Source organism: Ranitomeya imitator, chromosome 5 (genome assembly GCF_032444005.1).
Source record: "Ranitomeya imitator isolate aRanImi1 chromosome 5, aRanImi1.pri, whole genome shotgun sequence".
NCBI classification, from domain to species: domain Eukaryota; kingdom Metazoa; phylum Chordata; class Amphibia; order Anura; family Dendrobatidae; genus Ranitomeya; species Ranitomeya imitator.
Genome location: NC_091286.1, coordinates 1,228,460 through 1,247,772, shown reverse-complemented (window position 1 = coordinate 1,247,772; position 19,313 = coordinate 1,228,460). Strand labels below are relative to the sequence as shown.

Below are 19,313 nucleotides of genomic sequence, written 5' to 3'. Positions count from 1 at the left end.
ACCCAGAAGAGACTAAAGTCTGGGAGTCGGTTCCAAAGATCGACATTCCTGTGGCCAAAGTCACAAGGAAAACGGCTATTCCCTTTGAGGACTCGTCAGGGTTAAAAGACCCAATGGATAAGAGGTCAGAAGATCTTCTTAAGAAAGCCTGGGAATCGTCAGCTGCCATTATGAAGACGAATATAGCGGCTACCTCTGTAGCAAGGTCCATGAGTCTTTGGGTGGACGAGCTGGAGAGTCATATTAAAAATAGAACTCCAAGGGAAGAAATCCTTAAATCCTTTTCAGTTTTAAAGATGGCGACTGATTTCATGGCAGATGCTTCAGCGGAATCCGTACGCTTTGCTGCCCGGAATAATGCACTGTCAAACGCAGCAAGAAGGGCCTTATGGCTGAGATCGTGGATGGGAGATACCCAATCCAAGAACAAGCTGTGTTCGGTTCCATTCTCAGGTTCTCACGTCTTTGGTCCAGTCCTTGACGAGCTACTTGAAAAAGCATCTGATAAGAAGAAAGGTTTCCCTGAGGAGAAGCCAAAGAAACCGCAATTCTTCCGAAAAACTCGCTCCCACCCAAGACAGGACTACAGAGGCAAGGGGAAGTCCGGTAGGTGGAGCTACCCTAAAGGAGGCAGAGGAAGAGGTTCCTTTCGAGACCAATCAACAGGACCCAGCAAACAATGACGCCAACAATATAGGAGGGAGACTACAATACTTCCAAGAAGGATGGCAGAACATAACTCAGAATCAGTGGATTCTACAGACAGTGGCACAAGGTTACAGGATAGAGTTTACTCATCTACCCCCCAAGAGATTCTGCGTAACACAGACAGAGTCATCGGCAGTACATCAAAGGCTGATAACAGACATACAGGAACTCTTAGAATTAAACGTCATAATACCGGTACCCCATCATCAACATTTTCAGGGGCATTACTCCAGTCTGTTCTCCATAAGAAAACCAAACGGAGATTACCGAACAATAATAAACTTAAAACCATTAAACAAATGGGTGGCGTACAAACGCTTCAAGATGGAATCTCTCAAATCAATTACACCGCTAATAAAAAAGAACTCTGTAATGTGCACGCTAGATCTCAAACATGCTTACTATCATGTTCCCATCCATCCCTCAGATCAAAAATTCCTCAGGTTCGCAATAAGAAACCACAAGAAAATACTTCATTTCCAGTTTCAGTGCCTACCATTTGGTCTCTCCTCTGCCCCAAGGATATTTACGAAGCTCATGACGGAGGTCATGGCCTACTTAAGAGAGAAGGAAGTTCTCATCGCACCATATCTGGACGATCTGTTGCTGATCGCAGATTCATCCCAACAGATGGAAGAATCCTTAGGAATTACCACGTCACTCCTGAAACGTCTGGGGTGGGTAATAAATACAAAAAAATCGAGTCTCGAACCAGAGACGCAGAAGATATTTCTAGGGGTACTACTAAATTCCGAACTAGAATACTACTTCCTGCCAGACCAAAAACAACGGTCAATAAAAAAAGAACTTCAATCAATAAAAAAACGGAAATACATCTCCATCAGGAAAGCAATGAGGATTCTAGGTCTCATGACCTCATGCATTCCCAGTGTACAGTGGAGCCAGTTTCACTCCAGAACGCTTCAAAAGGAAGTTCTTTCGGTATGGAACGGAAGAAAAGATTCGCTAGACAACAGGATGTGGTTACCCAGCAGGGTAAAGCAGTCCCTCTCATGGTGGATCAACATAAAAAACCTCAAAAGAGGAAAACCATGGAAAATATCTCCATGCATAAATATAACCACCGATGCAAGCTCAAGGGGCTGGGGAGCCCACATAGAAGGTCGATACCTTCAGGGGACATGGCCACCATTGATACGCGACAGTTCCTCCAACTACAGGGAACTCAGAGCGGTCTGGGAAGCACTAAAAAGGTGCCAACACGAGCTTCAGGGACACCACATCCGAGTCTTCTCAGACAACTCGACCACGGTAGCTTTTCTCCTACATCAAGGAGGACCAAGGCACCGTCCACTTCAGGCACTAGCAGAAGAAATATTCTCCTGGGCGGAAAATACCGTAAAGTCCATCACGGCAGTACACCTAAAAGGTTCACAGAACCAAATAGCGGACTTTCTCAGCAGAGAGAAGGTACAGCCGTCAGAATGGTCTCTAAACGAAGAAATCTTTACTCAGTTAATCCAACAGTGGGGCACCCCACAAATAGATTTATTCGCCTCAAGGAGCAATACAAAAACGAAAGAATTCTTTTCGCTAAATCCAAGAGACAATCCAACTGGCATAGATGCATTGGCCCAACATTGGGATATGGAACTCGCATACGCGTTCCCGCCACTAGCCCTAATTCCCAGAGTTCTGAGGAAAATCCAGGAAAGTCTAGCGGTAGTGATCCTAATAGTGCCATATTGGCCCAAGAGGAGCTGGTTTCCTCTGCTGAAGTGGATGGCGGTGGAGGACCCAGTGTTACTACCACTGAGACGGGATCTTCTAATACAGGGACCATTGGTCCATCAAAATCTAAAGATGCTACAACTCTCAGCATGGATCTTGAATTGAAAGGGAGATCTTGAGATCAAAAGGACTGTCTGAGTCAGTTATCTCAACTATGAAAAAAAGTAGAAAGCCGGTGACCTCGGCTATATACCAGAAGATTTGGAAGAAATTTTGTGCACAGACCAATACTCCAATATCCATTCTCCAACAACCAGATATTCCTCAAATACTAAATTTTCTCCAAACAGGTTTTGATATGGGCTTGAGACCTAGTACGCTAAAGGTACAAATCTCAGCTTTAACTGCCTTTTATGACTATCCACTAGCAAATCATCCCTGGATAATGAGATTCATCAAAGCTACACAACGTCTTAGACCAACAATACGAAGCTCAGTACCCTCATGGAACCTCACTTTGGTGCTAAATGAGCTACGGAAAGCTCCGTACGAGCCACTTGATCAGGCAGACTTAAAATCTGTGACATTCAAGACTGTTTTCCTCGTCGCAATAACGACAGCAAGGCGAATAGGCGAAATTCAAGCCCTGTCCATAACAGATCCATACTTAAAGATACAGGAAGATTGCATCGTTTTAAAGTTGGATCCTTCATTTCTTCCAAAAGTTGTGACGGACTTTCACAGAAACCAGGAAATAGTTTTGCCTACGTTCTGCCAGAACTACAATAACGAAAAAGAACGTTCTCTTCATTCCCTGGATGTTAAGAGAACAGTATTGCAGTATCTAAAACTTACAGACAGCTGGAGAATTGACTCAAATCTCTTTATCCAGATGTCTGGGAAAAATAGAGGCAAAAAAGCCTCAAAAGCGACTCTGGCTAGATGGATCAAATCTACCATTTGCGCTGCGTATATTTCAGCTGGTGAATCTCCTCCAGATCACCTAAAAGCCCACTCACTGAGAGCAGTATCTGCTTCATGGGCAGAGAGTGCGGGTGCATCCATGGATCAAATTTGCCGGGCGGCAACTTGGTCTAGCTCAAATACCTTTTGCAAGCACTACAAGCTGGACGTTCTCTCAAAGCAGCAGACTAGCTTTGGGAGAAAAGTCCTCCAAGCTGTAATCCCGCCCTAATAGGAGTTATTTGGTATTTCTCCTGTGGTGCTGTCATGTGGACGACCTGGAAACTAGGAGTTAGTCATACCGGTAATGGTATTTCCAGGAGTCCATCATGACAGCACCCATTATTTGCCCCCCCTTGAACTCTTGTCTAATATGTGATACGAACATGTAGAGAGGAAGTTCAATAAAATTGTGTTGTATCCATCCTGATGTGGTACTTTGTAAAATCACTGAGGGGTGGAGGTGGGGAGGGGCTATTTAACCTCTTCTGTGTTCCTGTCCCTATCAAGGATATGAAGAGCAACCTCCTGTGGTGCTGTCATGATGGACTCCTGGAAATACCATTACCGGTATGACTAACTCCTAGTTTTGATCGCGTGTTATTCCACTTTTTGTTCGGCAGTATGATAATAAAGCGTTGTTTTTGGCTCTTTTTTTTTTTTTTCTTACGGTGTTCACTGAAGGGGTTAACTAGTGGGCCAGTTTTATAGGATGGGTCGCTACGGACGCAGCGATACTAAATATGTGTACTTTTATTGTTTTTTCTTTTTTTTTTTACTTTTTCACTGTCCCAGGGGGACATCACAGATCACCGATCTGACAGTGTGCACAGCACTCTTGTCAGATTGGTGATCTGACATACAGCCGGGCAGGATTAGAGCTGCAGCCTGCTCCTGACCCGGAAGTGCTCCCTGCAGGACCTGGAAGTAGCCATTTTGGATCCGGGGCCTGCAGGGAGAAGACGCTCGGTACACGGTGAGTACATCACCGTGTACCGATCGTCTCAGGGAAGCCCGCAGGGAGCCCCCTCCCTGCGCGATGCTTCCCTACACCGCCGGCACACCGCGATCATGTTTGATCGCGGTGTGCCGGGGGTTAATGTGCCGGGAGCGGTCCGTGACCGCTCCTGGCACATAGTGCCAGATGTCAGCTGTGATAGGCAGCTGACACCCGGCCGCAATCGGCCGCGCTCCCCCCGTGAGTGCGGCCGATTGCTATCACGTACTATCCCGTCGGTGGGAATTAAGGCCCACCCCACCTTGACGGGATAGTACGTCATATGGGATTACGGGGTTAAAGGTTATTATTGTGTCGGCCATTACTCCCTCTTATGGTCAGCATTAAACAGTCTGACTGCTCTAACTGTAAAGAACCCTTTCCTAATTCCTGCCAGAATCACCTGTCTTCCACCTGGAATGAGTGCCCCCTAGTCCTCAGTATGGTCTTTTGAAGGAATAAGTCATGTGCCGTCCTCTGTACTGACCCCACATACAGTGGGTACGGAAAGTATTCAGACCCCTTTACATTTTTTCACTTTGTTTCATTGCAGCAATTTGGTAAATTCAAAAAAGTTAATATATATATATATATATATATATATATATATATATATATATATATATATATATAATGTTCCAATAAATACATTTCTTTTTGTAAATAAAAAACACAATAAAAGTACACATATTTAGTATCGCCACGTCTGTAACGACCCGACCTATAAAACTCTCACTAGTTAACCCCTTCAGTGAACTCCGTTAAAAACATAAATAAATAAAAAACAAGGCAAAAAAAAATGCTTTATCATCTTACTGCCAAACAAAAAGTGGAATAACACGCGATCAAAAAGACGAATATAAATAACCATGATACCGCTGAAAACGTCGTCTTGTCCCGCAAAAAACGAGCCGCAATACAGCATCATCAGCAATAAAATAAAAAAAGTTATAGCCCTCAGAATAAAGCGATGCAAAAATAATTATTTTTTCTATAAAATAGTTTTTATTGAATAAAAGCGCCAAAACATAAAAAAAGATCTAAATGAGGAATTGCTGTAATCGTACTGACCCGAAGAATAAAACTGCTTTATCCATTTTACCAAACACGGAACGATATAAACGCCTCCCCCAAAAAAAGAAATTCATGAATAGCTGGTTTTTGGTCATTCTGCCTAACAAAAATAAGAATAACAAGCGATAAAAAAAGTCATGTGCCCGAAAATGGTACCAATAAAAACGTCAACTCGTCTCGCAAAAAACAAGACCTCACATGACTCTGTGGACCAAAATCTGGAAAAATTATAGGTCTCAGAATGTGGTAACGCAAAAAATATTTTTTGCAATAAAAAGCGTCTTTTAGTGTATGACGGCTGCCAAACATAAAACCCACTATAAAAACCCGCTATAAATCAAACCCCTCTTTATCACCCCCTTAGTTAGGGAAAAATAATAAAATTAAAAAAAGTATTTATTTCCATTTTCCCATTAGGGTTGGGGCTAAAGTTAGGGCTGGGGTTTGGATTCCGTTTACGGTTGGGTTAGGGCTGTGTCAAGGTTAAGGGTATGGTTAGGGTTGGGATTAGGGTTAGGGATGTGTTGGGGTTATGGGTGTGGTTAGGGTTGGGATTAGGGATGTGTTGGAGTTAGGGTTGGAGTTAGAATTGGGAGGTTTCCACTGTCTAGGCACATCAGGGGGTCTGCAAATGCAACATGACGTCTAATCTCAATCCCTACAATTCTGCATTGAAAAAGTAAAACGGTGCTCCTTCCCTTCTGAGTTCTGCCGTGCGCCCAAACAGTGGTTTACCCCCACATATGGGGTATCAGCGTACTCGGGACCAATTGGACAACAACTTTTGTGGTCCAATTTCTCCAGTTACCCTTGGGAAAATGCAAAACTTGGGGCTAAAAAAAACATTTTTGTGGAAAAAAAGGATTTTTCATTTTCACGGCTCTGCATTATAAACTTTAGTGAAACACTTGGGGGTTCAAAGTTCTCACAACACATCTGGATAAGTTCCTTTGGGGGTCTAGTTTCCAATATGGGGTCACTTGTGGGGGGTTTCTACTGTTTAGGTACTTAAGGGGCTCTGCAAACGCAACGTGACGCCTGCAGACCAATCCATCTAAGTCTGCATTCCAAAATGCCACTTCTTCCCTTCCGAGCTCTGCCATGCGCCCAAACAGTAGTTTTCTCCCACATATGGGGTATCAGCGTACTCAGGACAAATTGCTTTTGGGGTCCAATTTTGCCAGATACCCTTGGGAAAATACAAAATTGGGGGCTAAAAGATCATTTTTGTGGAAAAAAAAGATTTTTTTATTTTCACGTCTCTACTGTTAGGGGTCAAGTTCCCGCCTCTGCACAGGGGGAATCTCGGGCCGTCTCCGCTGCGGTCTCCCATTCTTCTCCTGCCGCAGTGGAGCCTGCTCAGCGGAGACGTTGGTCCCAGCATCTCGCTTAGTCTGACTCTGTACAAAGAGTTACTGCAACTTTTCCGGCTTCTGCCATTGGAGTCAGTGCTGGGCAGCGGCGAGCAGACGCTTCTGGGACTAAGTCCTGCTTTTCGGTGCTTGACTGTTGATGATTGTAGTCTGCACCTTGACTTGCGTAGCTCTGATCTTCAGTGCTTGATGGGATATGGTGCCAAATCTCCCCTTTTGGTGCACTGGCCTTTTGTATCCCTGGCTGGCTTCGTCACCATCACCGGACTTTAAGCACTGGCTAATTCAGTATTCCCTGTAACTTCTCTCCTTCGGATTGGTTGTGCAGGGTTTTGTTCAGGCCTGGAAGCGACACGGCATTGCATAGTTTTATTCCCTGTGCTCCAACCAAGAGGTTGGTACACAAAATGAGAATGCTTGGTCTGGGGGAAAATGTGTGTAAATGGGTTAGTAACTGGCTCAGTGATAGAAAGCAGAGGGTGGTTATAAATGGTATAGTCTCTAACTGGGTCGCTGTTACCAGTGGGGTACCGCACGGGTCGGTATTGGGACCTGTTCTCTTCAACATATTCATTATTGATCTGGTAGAAGGTTTACACAGTAAAATATCGATATTTGCAGATGATACAAAACTATGTAAAGCAGTTAATACAAGAGAAGATCGTATTCTGCTACAGATGGATCTGGATAAGTTGGAAACTTGGGCTGAAAGGTGGCAGATGAGGTTTAACAATGATAAATGTAAGGTTATACACATGGGAAGAAGGAATCAATATCACCATTACACACTGAACGGGAAACCACTGGGTAAATCTGACAGGGAGAAGGACTTGGGGATCCTAGTTAATGATAAACTTACCTGGAGCAGCCAGTGCCAGGCAGCAGCTGCCAAGGCAAACAGGATCATGGGGTGCATTAAAAGAGGTCTGGATACACATGATGAGAGCATTATACTGCCTCTGTACAAATCCCTAGTTAGACCGCACATGGAGTACTGTGTCCAGTTTTGGGCACCGGTGCTCAGGAAGGATATAATGGAACTAGAGAGAGTACAAAGGAGGGCAACAAAATTAATAAAGGGGATGGGAGAACTACAATACCCAGATAGATTAGCGAAATTAGGATTATTTAGTCTAGAAAAAAGACGACTGAGGGGCGATCTAATAACCATGTGTAAGTATATAAGGGGACAATACAAATATCTTGCTGAGGATCTGTTTATACCAAGGAAGGTGACGGGCACAAGGGGGCATTCTTTGCGTCTATCTCAAAAGTCGAGTCGAGTGAAATCGGCCGATTATAGCAAAAAGTCGGGGATCGACCGAAACACGAAACCCAATGCAAAGTCAATGGGATTTTTTTTTTTTCTCCTCTCTCTCTCTCTCTCCCTCTCCCTCCCCCCTCCGTCCCTGAACAGAAAAGCTGGTGTTACACATTGCAAATCGCTACAGCGCACAAGCGACAAGATGGCGATAGGCGTCCACGCCCCTAAGACCTATGTCATCACTCTGCCCACGCTCTTCATTGGCTGAAAAAATGGCGCCAAGCGCGTCATACGAAACGCGACTTTGGCGCGAAAGTCGCGTACCGCATGGTCGACCCCACACAGGGATCGGGTCGGGTTTCATGAAACCCGACTTTGCCAAAAGTCGGCGACTTTTGAAAATGAACGATCCATTTCGCTCAACCCTATCCACCAGCTCTGTGATTGGTTATGGAGCAGTGGAAGAGGATTCCAGTGGCCACAGGTGATGCTCTAGTGAACTCCAGGTGCATGAAAGGTATCGCTGTGCTTGAAAATAATGGCAGCCACACAAAAAAATATAGTTCTTACCGATAACGGTATTTCTCTGAGCCCATGACGGCACCACGGAGAGAAGGGATCCACCCATCAAGGACAGGAAAGCTACAGATAAAAAGGCGGTACCTCTCTCCCGCATCATTTCTTTACTAGAGCATGATGGGAGCTTATAGAATAGAATCTAAGTCTATCATTACTTGAAGTCTTAATCGAGATACCGTGTGCTATTATTTAGGTATTTACCCAAGACATTTTATTAATGTGCACACCCATATGTGAAGGGAGGGAATATACAGGTGCCGTCATGGGCCCAGAGAAATACCGTTATCGGTAAGAACTATATTTTTCTCTGACGCCCATGATGGCACCACGGAGAGAATTGCGGAGATTGTACATTCAGGGAGGGACCACCGCTTCCAGAACCCTTTTACCGAAGAGGAAATAAGGTCCAATCTATAGTGCTTATAGAATGTAGACGGTGAAGACCAAGTAGCAGCTCTACATTTCTGATCAATGGAAGCTCCGGCCTTCTCTGTCCAGGAGGCTGCTACTGCTCTTGTTGAGTGTGCTTTGACATTTCCCGGGACAGGTACCCCACTTGACAAGTATGACAGGTTGATTGCGCCCGTGATCCATCTTGCCAGAGTGCCCTTGGAGGCCTTCTTCCCCTTCCGGGGACCCTGGAAGCATACAAAAAGAGAGCCATCCTCCCTACTCTCTCTGGTGGCTTCTATGTAATGCATCGGGCATCTCCTAACATCCAATATATGTAAGGACTCTTCCTCCTTGTTTTTGGGGTTAGGGCAAAAGGAAGGGAGAGATATCTCTTGTGTCCTATGGAATCGGGAAGCTACTTTTGGGAGGTAGGCCGGGTCTGTTTTAAGAACAACCCTATCATTCAGGAATTGAGTGAAAGGTGGGGTAGCAGATAGAGCTGCACTCTACGTGCAGAGGTGAGAGCAACCAGCAGAGGTGTTTTGAGGGATAAGATTTTTAATGGTACATCTGCCAAGGGTTCGAATGGAGGTTTAGTCAGGACTAAATTTAAATCCCACTGAGGGGTGTTTCGTACAGGAAGAGGTCTTGATCTCCCGGCTGCTCTGATGAACCTGGAAACCCGCCGATTCCATGCCAAATCGTAGTTTAATAGAGCCCCCAATGCTGCTACATGGGCCTTTAGGGTACTTGTGGAGAGACCTATTTCTAACCCTTTTTGTAGAAATTTTAGTATGGCATTAAGAGGTAGTCCCTCACCTATTTTGGCGCCTGAGGACGAGAGGAATTTTTTCCATATTTTCCCGTATTGTCTGGTCGTAATCAGTTTTCTACTCTGTAGAAGGGTAGTTAACAGCCCTGAAGAAAACCCCCTGTTTTCTAATAGTTCCCTCTGAAATGCGAGGCTGTCAAGTGTAAACTTGCAACCTGCGGCTGTTGAACTGGACCCTGGGAGAGGAGGTCTGGGAGATGCGGGAGTACGCAGGGATCGGTGATAGACATCCTCATCATCCAAGAAAACCATGCCCTCTTCGGCCAGAACGGAGCTATTAATATCACATGAGCCCCATCTTCCCGAATCTTTCTCGAACTGCTGGAAATAGAGCAATTGGGGGAAAGGCGTACCCTAGCTGATGCTGCCAAGGAATCAGAAACACATCCAGTGATACGGGACTCCCCGATGGTGTTATGGAGCAAAAAGTGTCTACTTTTTTGTTTAAGTTGTTGGCGAAGAGGTCTATGCTTGGTACCCCCCACCTTTGTGAGATCTGGATGAACACTGCCTGATTCAATTCCCATTCCCCTTGTTTTAGGCGAGAACGACTCAGAAAGTCTGCTCTGTAATTGTCTACACCCTTTATATGAAGGCCTGATAGAGACTGAAGATTGTTTTAGGCTATGTGGAAGATTGATTTGGTTACTTCCATCAGACTCTGAGAGCAGGTACCCCCCTGGTGATTCAGGTACGCTTCTACTACTCTGTTGTCTGACATAACTCTGACTTGGTTGGAGCGAAAGGAATCTAGGAACTCTAGGAGTGCTAACTTGACCGCAAGTAGTTCCTTCATGTTGGAAGATACATTCTCCAGGATCAGTTTCAAAGTCCCTTGGGCTAACAGGTCGTTCAGATGTGCCGTCCACCCGCTGAGGCTCGCGTCTGTAGTGACTACTTTTGAGACCGGGGTTACCCAGGGGAGTCCTTGAGAGAGATTGTTCTGCCACATCCACAAATCTAGCGAGAGAGCCGTGTTTGGAGATAAACTGAACCGACCTTCTAAATTTCCTTCTAGAGAGACTTCTGACAAAATTTGCCATTGAAGGCCCCTCGAATGAAGCCGAGCCCATTGGACTGCAGGGATGCAAACCGTCATGGATCCCAAGAGGGACATAGCTTGGCAGAGAGTTATGCAGGGGGAATTCCTTATTCTGGATACTAGGCCCACCATCTTTTGCACTCTTTCTGATGGAAGGCGGCACTACTGCCTTACAGAGTCCAAAGTAAGACCCTGATACTCCTGGATTTGGCATGGCAACAGTCTGGATTTTGTTAAGTTTACTAACCAGTCCAGGTTTTTTAATGAGCTCATGATTCTTTATAGCTGACTTTTGCAATGTTGTGAAGATTTGCCGATTACCAGGAAATCGTCGAAGTATGGCACTACCAGGGTGTCTTGTTCCCTCAGGTGGGCCATCACCTCTGCAACTAATTTGGTGAAGATTCTCGGAGCTATGGCTAGCCCGAAGGGAAGGGCTGAGAATTGAAAATGACATGTCACCCCCCTGATGAGGACTGCCATCCTGAGGAATTTTTGGTGGTCTTTGTGAATAGGAACGTGATAGTAGGCATCCTTCAGATCCAGGACTGCCATAAAACAAAGTGGAAACAGCATTTTTATTGATGTTTTTATTGTTTCCATTTTGAACGACTGAACTTCCAGATATTTGTTTAGGCTTTTCAAGTTTATAATTGTTCTGTAGGATCCATCTGGTTTTTTCCTCCGGAACAGAGGGGAGTAATATCCTTTCCCCCTTTCTTGGGGGGGGGGGGGGTGGACTTCCAGGAGAACCCCCTTGCCTACTAGCCCCATAATTTCTTTTTCTGATGCTAGTTGTTCTTCCTCCGAAGACCTCAGTGATGTCATAATGAAGGAGGGACGAGGAAGTTTGTGAAATTTTAATTTTAGTCCTGATTTTATTATGTTCAAAATCCATGGGCTGCTGGTAATTTTCTCCCAGGTCGAGAGAAAGAGGGACAGTCTTCCCCCCACCTGGGGCAAACATTCATTGGGCAGGCTTTTTGTTGTCAGTGGGGCTCTTATTGAACAAAAATCCCTTGTTCTTGTTTCTCTTATCTTTCCACTTATCTTGTTTTTTCCCCCCGGCTTCCTCTGGATGAACCTCTTGCTCCGAAAGGGCCTCTTACAGGATGGAAACCCAAGGGAGGGGAATGATTTCTTTTTATCCCCTGCCTTCTCTAAGATGTCTAAAGTGGGTCCCAATAAGAATTCTCCTTCACAGGGGATGGTACGCAATTTAGATTTTGTTTGGAGATCCCCTGGCCAACATTTCAGCCAAAGGGCTCGCCTGGCTGCATTAGAGAAAGCTGATGACCTAGCAGCTAGTCTGATTGAATCAGCGGAGGCATCAGCTGAGAAAGCGGCAGCTCCTCGCATTACTGGCAAGGTGTTTAAGATTGAGTCCCGAGATGACCTCTCCTTATGCTGGATTTCTAGTTGGTCTAACCAGACCATTAGGGACCGGGATGTACATGCGGCAGCAACCGCCGGTTTTAGCCCTCCCCCAGCTGCTTCCCATGAACTTTTGAGAAAAGCATCTGCCTTTTTGTCCATGGGGCCTTTCAGGACCCCCATGTCCTCGAATGGAAGGGCATATTTTTTTGATGCCTTAGCGATGGCAACATCTAGTTTAGGGGCTTTTTCCCAGAAGGAGCAAGATTCTTCATCAAAAGGGTATTTTCTTTTCAGCGTTAGTAAGGCTTTCCTTATAGGTTTCTTCCACTCCTTTTTAATCAATGATAATATTTTCTCATTAAGAGGAAAGGCTCTCCTCTTTTTTTGCTCGAGACCCCCAAACATAATGTCCTGTACTGATCTTTTTGGGTGAGGGTCCGCTAGCCCCATAGTGCTCCTAACTGCTTTAACGAGGCTGTCTGTCTCTTCTAGAGAAAAAACGGCTACAACCCCCAGAGGAAGAAGATGATGAAGAGGAAGAATTAGATGTATCCGAGTCCACATCTTCGCTATCCGTATCACTGGACTCAGGAGATGGGGATCTGGTCTTTCTCCGCTTCCTCCCCCCCTTTAGGGATTTAAAAGTATCTTCCACCTGATTTTTTTTATCAGGGTTTTGAGGTCTGCTGCGAACCCGGGAAGCCCTTCGGACACTGTCTGTTGTGTACATGTGCTACAAAGCCTCTTCTCCCACGTAGAAGGAAGATCCTCTCTACAAAGGGCGCATACTCTATGCTTAGATTTGCCTAAGCTTTTCTTCCCCTATAGTAAGAAGAGACAAATATATATCCTTACTATCACTGACTTTCACGAAGATCACTTACCACCTTATGGACCCATAAATACCGGTTGGGGATGATCTGCGTCTGTAATCAGCTTATCCCTTGTGCCGGACGCTGTACTGGACTCCTTACTGTGTAGTGAACCTGAGCGTCCTTTACCGGTAACATCCTGGTGTCCTTTCTGCGGCCGTCGCTTTTGCTGCTGCTGCGGTGGTGATGATCTAGATAGGGGCGATTCCTGTTCCAGGTCGCTCATGTTAGGGGAATGCTGGTTAAGCTCCATGAAAAGCGATGACCCGGTTTCTGCTTCCCCCTTTAATAGCAGTGATTCCCGCCCGCTTAATTGAACCCGCGCATGCGCAGTAAACGCTGCCCGCTCTCGCGAGACCGCGCGTTCTAATCCCACGCACGCGCATACAGATAATGCCGCCCACAAGATGGCGCCGCGCATCATCACGCGTGCACGCTGGTTCCCGGAACTTCCGGGCTTTCAGCCGACAGACTGACGCTTGGGGGAAGAAATGCTGAATCCCCGTCCATAGAGGGAGCCCTCTTGGATGCTGCTGCTTCTTCTTACCTGGAGAGGTGGCCACGAACTCCTTGCCACCTCTCCTCGCCCACTAGCCCCAGCAGTGGTGCTTCGGGTCACCACACCAGCCGAGGCAGGGGGACCCCCGCTGCCTGGATCAGACTGATTGGCCCCGGACTCCCACGACATTCGTCCTCTGTAGGTAAGGACTTCTGTAGGTCTCCCATCAAGGACAGGAAACCAACTGATGTGGGAGAGAGGTACCGCCTTTTTATCTGTAGGTTTCCTGTCCTTGGTGGGCAGATCGCCCCTCTCCATGGTGCCGTCACAGGCGTCAGAGAAATATTGACAATATGGGCATAATTTGGCCATTTTCATTTAGGGGTGTACGCACTTTTGCTGCCAGCAGGTTAGACATTAATGACTGTGTTAAATTATTTTCGAGGGCACAACATTTACACTGTTATACAGTCCGCACACTGACTACTGTACATTGTATCAAAGTGTCAGCTCTTCAGTGTTGTCCCATGAAAAGAAATAATAAAATATTGTGTGATGCAGCAGTAGGACCATACAGAGTGAAACGGCAGTGACCCAAGCAAGTTCAAACAAAACGTTCTTTTATTGTGTTCAGGGCCGGCTCCAGGTTTTCGAGGGCCCTGGGCGAAAGAGTCTCAGTGGGCCCCCCCCCCTTTAACACATACCCTGATTTATGATGCACAGATACGGCAGAGAAATGTATAGTACAATGCCAGATTTCACTTCTTACATGAGTGACAGCTATTGTAGATTCTGCAGTGTATATATACAGGAGGAAAGGTGCTGTGCAGTGTATATATACAGGAGAGGTGCTGTGCAGTGTATATATACAGGAGGAAAGGTGCTGTGCAGTGTATATATACAGGAGAGGTGCTGTGCAGTGTATATATACAGGAGGAAAGGTGCTGTGCAGTGTATATATACAGGAGAGGTGCTGTGCAGTGTATATATACAGGAGGAAAGGTGCTGTGCAGTGTATATATACAGGAGAGGTGCTGTGCAGTGTATATATACAGGAGGAAAGGTGCTGTGCAGTGTATATATACAGGAGAGGTGCTGTGCAGTGTATATATACAGGAGGAAAGGTGCTGTGCAGTGTATATATACAGGAGAGGTGCTGTGCAGTGTATATATACAGGAGGAAAGGTGCTGTGCAGTGTATATATACAGGAGAGGTGCTGTGCAATGTATATATACAGGAGGAAAGGTGCTGTGCAGTGTATATATACAGGAGAGGTGCTTTTCTGTTTTGAGTCTTTCTATGAAACAAAGACTTTTCTACATAAACAACGTTGTTTGGTTTTGCGGCCCCAACAGATCTGTGCTACAAAGTAACAGGCGGCTCGGGCATTAATGAGGGACCTGATGCTGAATCCTTTCCACAAACCCTAATGACCCAATTAGTGCCCTGTCATTAGAAGTCATTAAACGCCTCCCTGTCCCGAGCAGTCATGTACAGTATGGGGGGATCCTGCAGCCCACCCCCTGATTGCTCCATACCATACACTGCCCTCTGTCGCGCTCACTATTATCCTGTGCATTTCTCCGTCATCGTTACCCCATGTTGCACTTGTCACCCCCCACTACAGAGTAGCAGGGCAGCCAATGTCACCCCCTCCCGGACCCTAATGGCAGCAGGAAATGTCTGCTCCTCTATTGGGTTGGAACCTGATTTAATCAAGGAATAATGTGGATTTGTTGCCGGTGGCTGCAGGGGAAGGGTTAAGTGATGCCATGTCCGTGGTGGGAGCGGTGGCAGCTGCTGGACCTGGACAGAGACAACCAATGTTGCTGTGACTGCACAGTGTGATGTGGAGGAGAGAAGCTGAGACTCCGGAGCAGAAATCACCCACATGCCAGCACTGGGCAGAGTCCCTCCAGTCACCAGCCTGGGGCCACGGGGCCCCAACGTACAGCCCACAGCTCAGTTTTATCCATGGCAGCAGCTCCCCTTCCTCCTGGCATCTGGTTAACCCCATTTATGCGGGTCGGATTGTTATCTTTAAGGTTCAGCAATAACCTTCATACAGATGGGAAGGGGTTAAGCTTCTTCCTACCCCACTGGTGCAGGTTTGGTGCAGCATGCATGTATTCTGGGTGAGCTGGGTGGCTACAGGCTGCACCCCACCAGCTGCTCCTCCAGACATCACCCACATTTTTAGGCAGCGGAGACAGACAGCAGCAGACTGAGCCACAACTGCAAGATACCTTTGCACTCAGGCACTGGTAGGACGGAGCTCCTCCGGAATCTGCCTGATAAACTTCAGCACTGTCTGCAGCCACCCAGTGGGGAGAGCAGAGACCGTGCTCTCTCCGCCCACAAACAGTCGCACTGGCTGCCTTCTGTTAACCCCCATGTGTGCCTGCCTGGCTGCACTGACTGAGTGAGAAGATGCTTTTGTCAGAGCTGGCACATAGGGGTTAAGAGAACGCAGCCAGCAGTGACTTTGTGGGGGGAGAGAGCATGTTATCTCCTGCTCTGCTCTCCCAGCTGTATCTATGACAGCTAAGTGGGCCCCCCTCTCTCCCCAGGGCCCCGGCATTTGCCCGCTGTGCCGGGTGCTGACGCCGGCCCTGATTGTGTTACTTCACACAGTCATTATAGTATTCAGCTTCTTCATACAGTCCATTAATAATGCATGGCTATATGATGCAGTCAATACACAGGCCGAACTTCCCTCTGTCCAGTTTCCCTGGGTGACCGCACGCCGGTAACAAGTCTCTGTACTCACTCAGCGCACTGCACTCTTTATCCTCTGGAGTGCAGCCGGGTTCACATAAGACAGCCCAAGACGCAGGGTGTCAGTATCTCTGGTTCCTTAAGGATATGTTTCTACGTTCAGGAAACGCTGCGTGTTTGACGCTGCATAGAGATGCAGATTTTATGAAATCCCGTCTCCACTATGCGTGGTAGCACGCATCCGGCGGCCCTGCGATTTCGGACATGCTGTTTGACGCTGCATAGAGATGCAGATTTTATGAAATCCCGTCTCCACTATGCGTGGTAGCACGCATCCGGCGGCCCTGCGATTTCGGACATGCGGCACATCTTTTTAGATCGCAGCATGTCCGTTTACCTTGCGGCGATGCTCCGTCACCGCAAGGTATAACACAGGGCCCTATGTGTGGGGTGCGATGATTCCGGATGTGTGCAATGAACACATCCTCCAGAAGGGGGCGGAGCTTTGGGCGGAGTGAGTTTGCAGCTCCATCAAAACCGCCGGCCATCCTGAACGTGGACACGTACCTTTAGCCTCTGTGTTGCTCCACACAGAGAGAGCTCTGCAGACAACTGCCCTGTCTGCTTCCAAGAACACACTGACACACCTCCCCCACTACTACAGGGCTGTTTAATCAGTCACTGCTTCACTATTCTAATTACAGCCACACCTGTGTCTGCAGTACGCCCTCATGGCCTCACTACGCTTCCATGCACATTCTGGAGAGCCCATACAGCACCCCCTAGCTGTAACAGGGGTCACTGTCTCACAATTGACAGAAATGTGAGGGGTGTACTTACTTCTGTGATATGCTGTATACACAAATACAGGCATATACATATTTTAAGACTTATACATTAAAAAGATTCCTATAAATAAACATATGAATTTACACAAACACAGACATTCGTATTCATTAGTGATGTTTTTACACAGTGCTCACCTTCTCCCAGTTTGTCTCCCATCCCGCAAACATGCTTTGTCGAAGCTCCTCTCTGCGGAAAGTGGTAGAGATTGCTGCAGCCAGCACACGTGCTATTAAAGGCGCAGTGCCGGTCAGGTCAACGGAGAAGCCCGTGGCACTGCGCAGCAGCTAGGAGAGCAACCCGATGGGCATATGCGCCTCTACCCCCAGCCTAGCCTGCCCCATGACAGGAGATTATTATGCTGTCATTTTGTGGTTGTCTGGAACCTCTTTGTGGTGATGTGTTCTAGTGTTTGCCACCATGGCGCCTTCCAGTGCAGCTTCCATCCGTGCCCATCGATGTGCACCTTCTACGGGGATCGCCATTTCCGAACTTTCGATGGTTTCACCTTTGATTTTGTTGGCACATGCAAAGTTCATCTTGTAAAGGTGAGTCCCCCTGTAAGATGTTCTGACAGTCAGGGCTCCTAGTTTGGGCCCGTAGGCTGTGATCTCTCTCTTCTTTCCTGTGGCTCTCAGCTCTTGTGCTTTGAATGAGGTCTACAGGATAGCCCCTCTCATGTTGGCTCTTTCTTTCTCAGGCTCGTATTGGTAACTTCTCTGTGACTGCAGAGAATGTGAAGTGTTACAGTGTGGGGGTCGTCTGCCGGAAAGTCATCTCTATTAGCATGGGCCGCTCACTCATCCTCCTAGATGATCATACAGGATCTCTGGTAAAGTAGCAAATCTACTATGTTTTTCAGAGACTGGTGTAGGTGTTCCCTGACTGTCTTCTGGTCTTCACAGAGTCCATTCAGTGTCATTGATAAGGGCCAGGAGGTCCATGTCTGGCAGGCTGGGTTCTTCACCTTCGTCCACTTTCCCTCAGAGTACATAACACTTCTGTGGGACCAGAGAACAACCCTCCATATTCAGGCTGGGCCCCAGTGGCAGGTAAGACATGAGCGGCCCCATGTCGTAATGCAGCAGCCTTCATCACGACTCTTCTCTTCTCAGGGTGCACTTGAAGGACTCTGTGGAAACTTTGACCTTAAGACTGTTAACGAGATGAGGACTCCGGAGGACCTCGAGGTGTCAAATCCACAGGAATTTGGAACTAGCTGGACCATAGCCGAGGTACAATCAGAGTCAGCAAAATGAGATCAGCGGCAATCACTATTGATTCATTCTCCGTCAGTATTGTCTGTGACCTGGTGACAGAAAGACATTATCCCGTAGGGTCTGGAGAAGATGACGAGGCATTATGTGGGATCTGGTGGTGATGAGAAGCCATTATGTGGGATCTGGTGGTGATGAGAAGCCATTATGTGGAACCTGGTGGTGATGAGAAGCCATTATGTGGGATCTGGTGGTGATGAGGAGACATTATGTGGGATCTGGTGAGGAGGAGGAGACATTCTGTGGGATCTGGTGGAGATGTGGAGCCATTATGTGGGATCTGGTGGAGATGTGGAGCCATTATATGGGATCTGGTGATGATAAGGAGACATGTGGGATCTGGTGGTAATGTGGAGCCATTATGTGGGATCTGGTGGTGATGTGGAGCCATTATGTGGGATCTGGTGATGAGGAGACATTATGTGGGATCTGGTGATGAGGAGACATTATGTGGGATCTGGTGCTGATGTGGAGCCATTATGTTGGATCTGTTGATGAGGAGACATGTGGGATATGGTGGTGATGTGGAGCCATTATGTGGGATCTGGTGATGAGGAGACATTATGTGGGATCTGGTGATGAGGAGACATTATGTGGGATCTGGTGCTGATGTGGAGCCATTATGTTGGATCTGTTGATGAGGAGACATGTGGGATCTGGTGGTGATGTGGAGCCATTATGTGGGATCTGGTGATGAGGAGACATTATGTGGGATCTGGTGGAGAGGAGGAGACACTATTATGTAGTAAGTGTTAGTGATGGGCGAGCACTAAAATGCTCGGATGCTGGAGAACATGAAAATCACT

General features: G+C 46.9%; 1 protein-coding gene across 1 annotated transcript in view; it reads left to right on the top strand.

Moving 5' to 3' along the window:
* The window catches only part of OTOG (otogelin), a 563,613-nt gene that overhangs the window by 174,721 nt on the left and 369,579 nt on the right, over positions 1 to 19,313 (top strand). The window contains exons 18-21 of the mRNA XM_069768186.1: positions 17,640 to 17,778; positions 17,931 to 18,062; positions 18,136 to 18,282; positions 18,346 to 18,465. Coding sequence (XP_069624287.1) covers positions 17,640 to 17,778; positions 17,931 to 18,062; positions 18,136 to 18,282; positions 18,346 to 18,465 — 538 coding nt within the window. The remainder of the gene's footprint in view (positions 1 to 17,639; positions 17,779 to 17,930; positions 18,063 to 18,135; positions 18,283 to 18,345; positions 18,466 to 19,313) is intronic.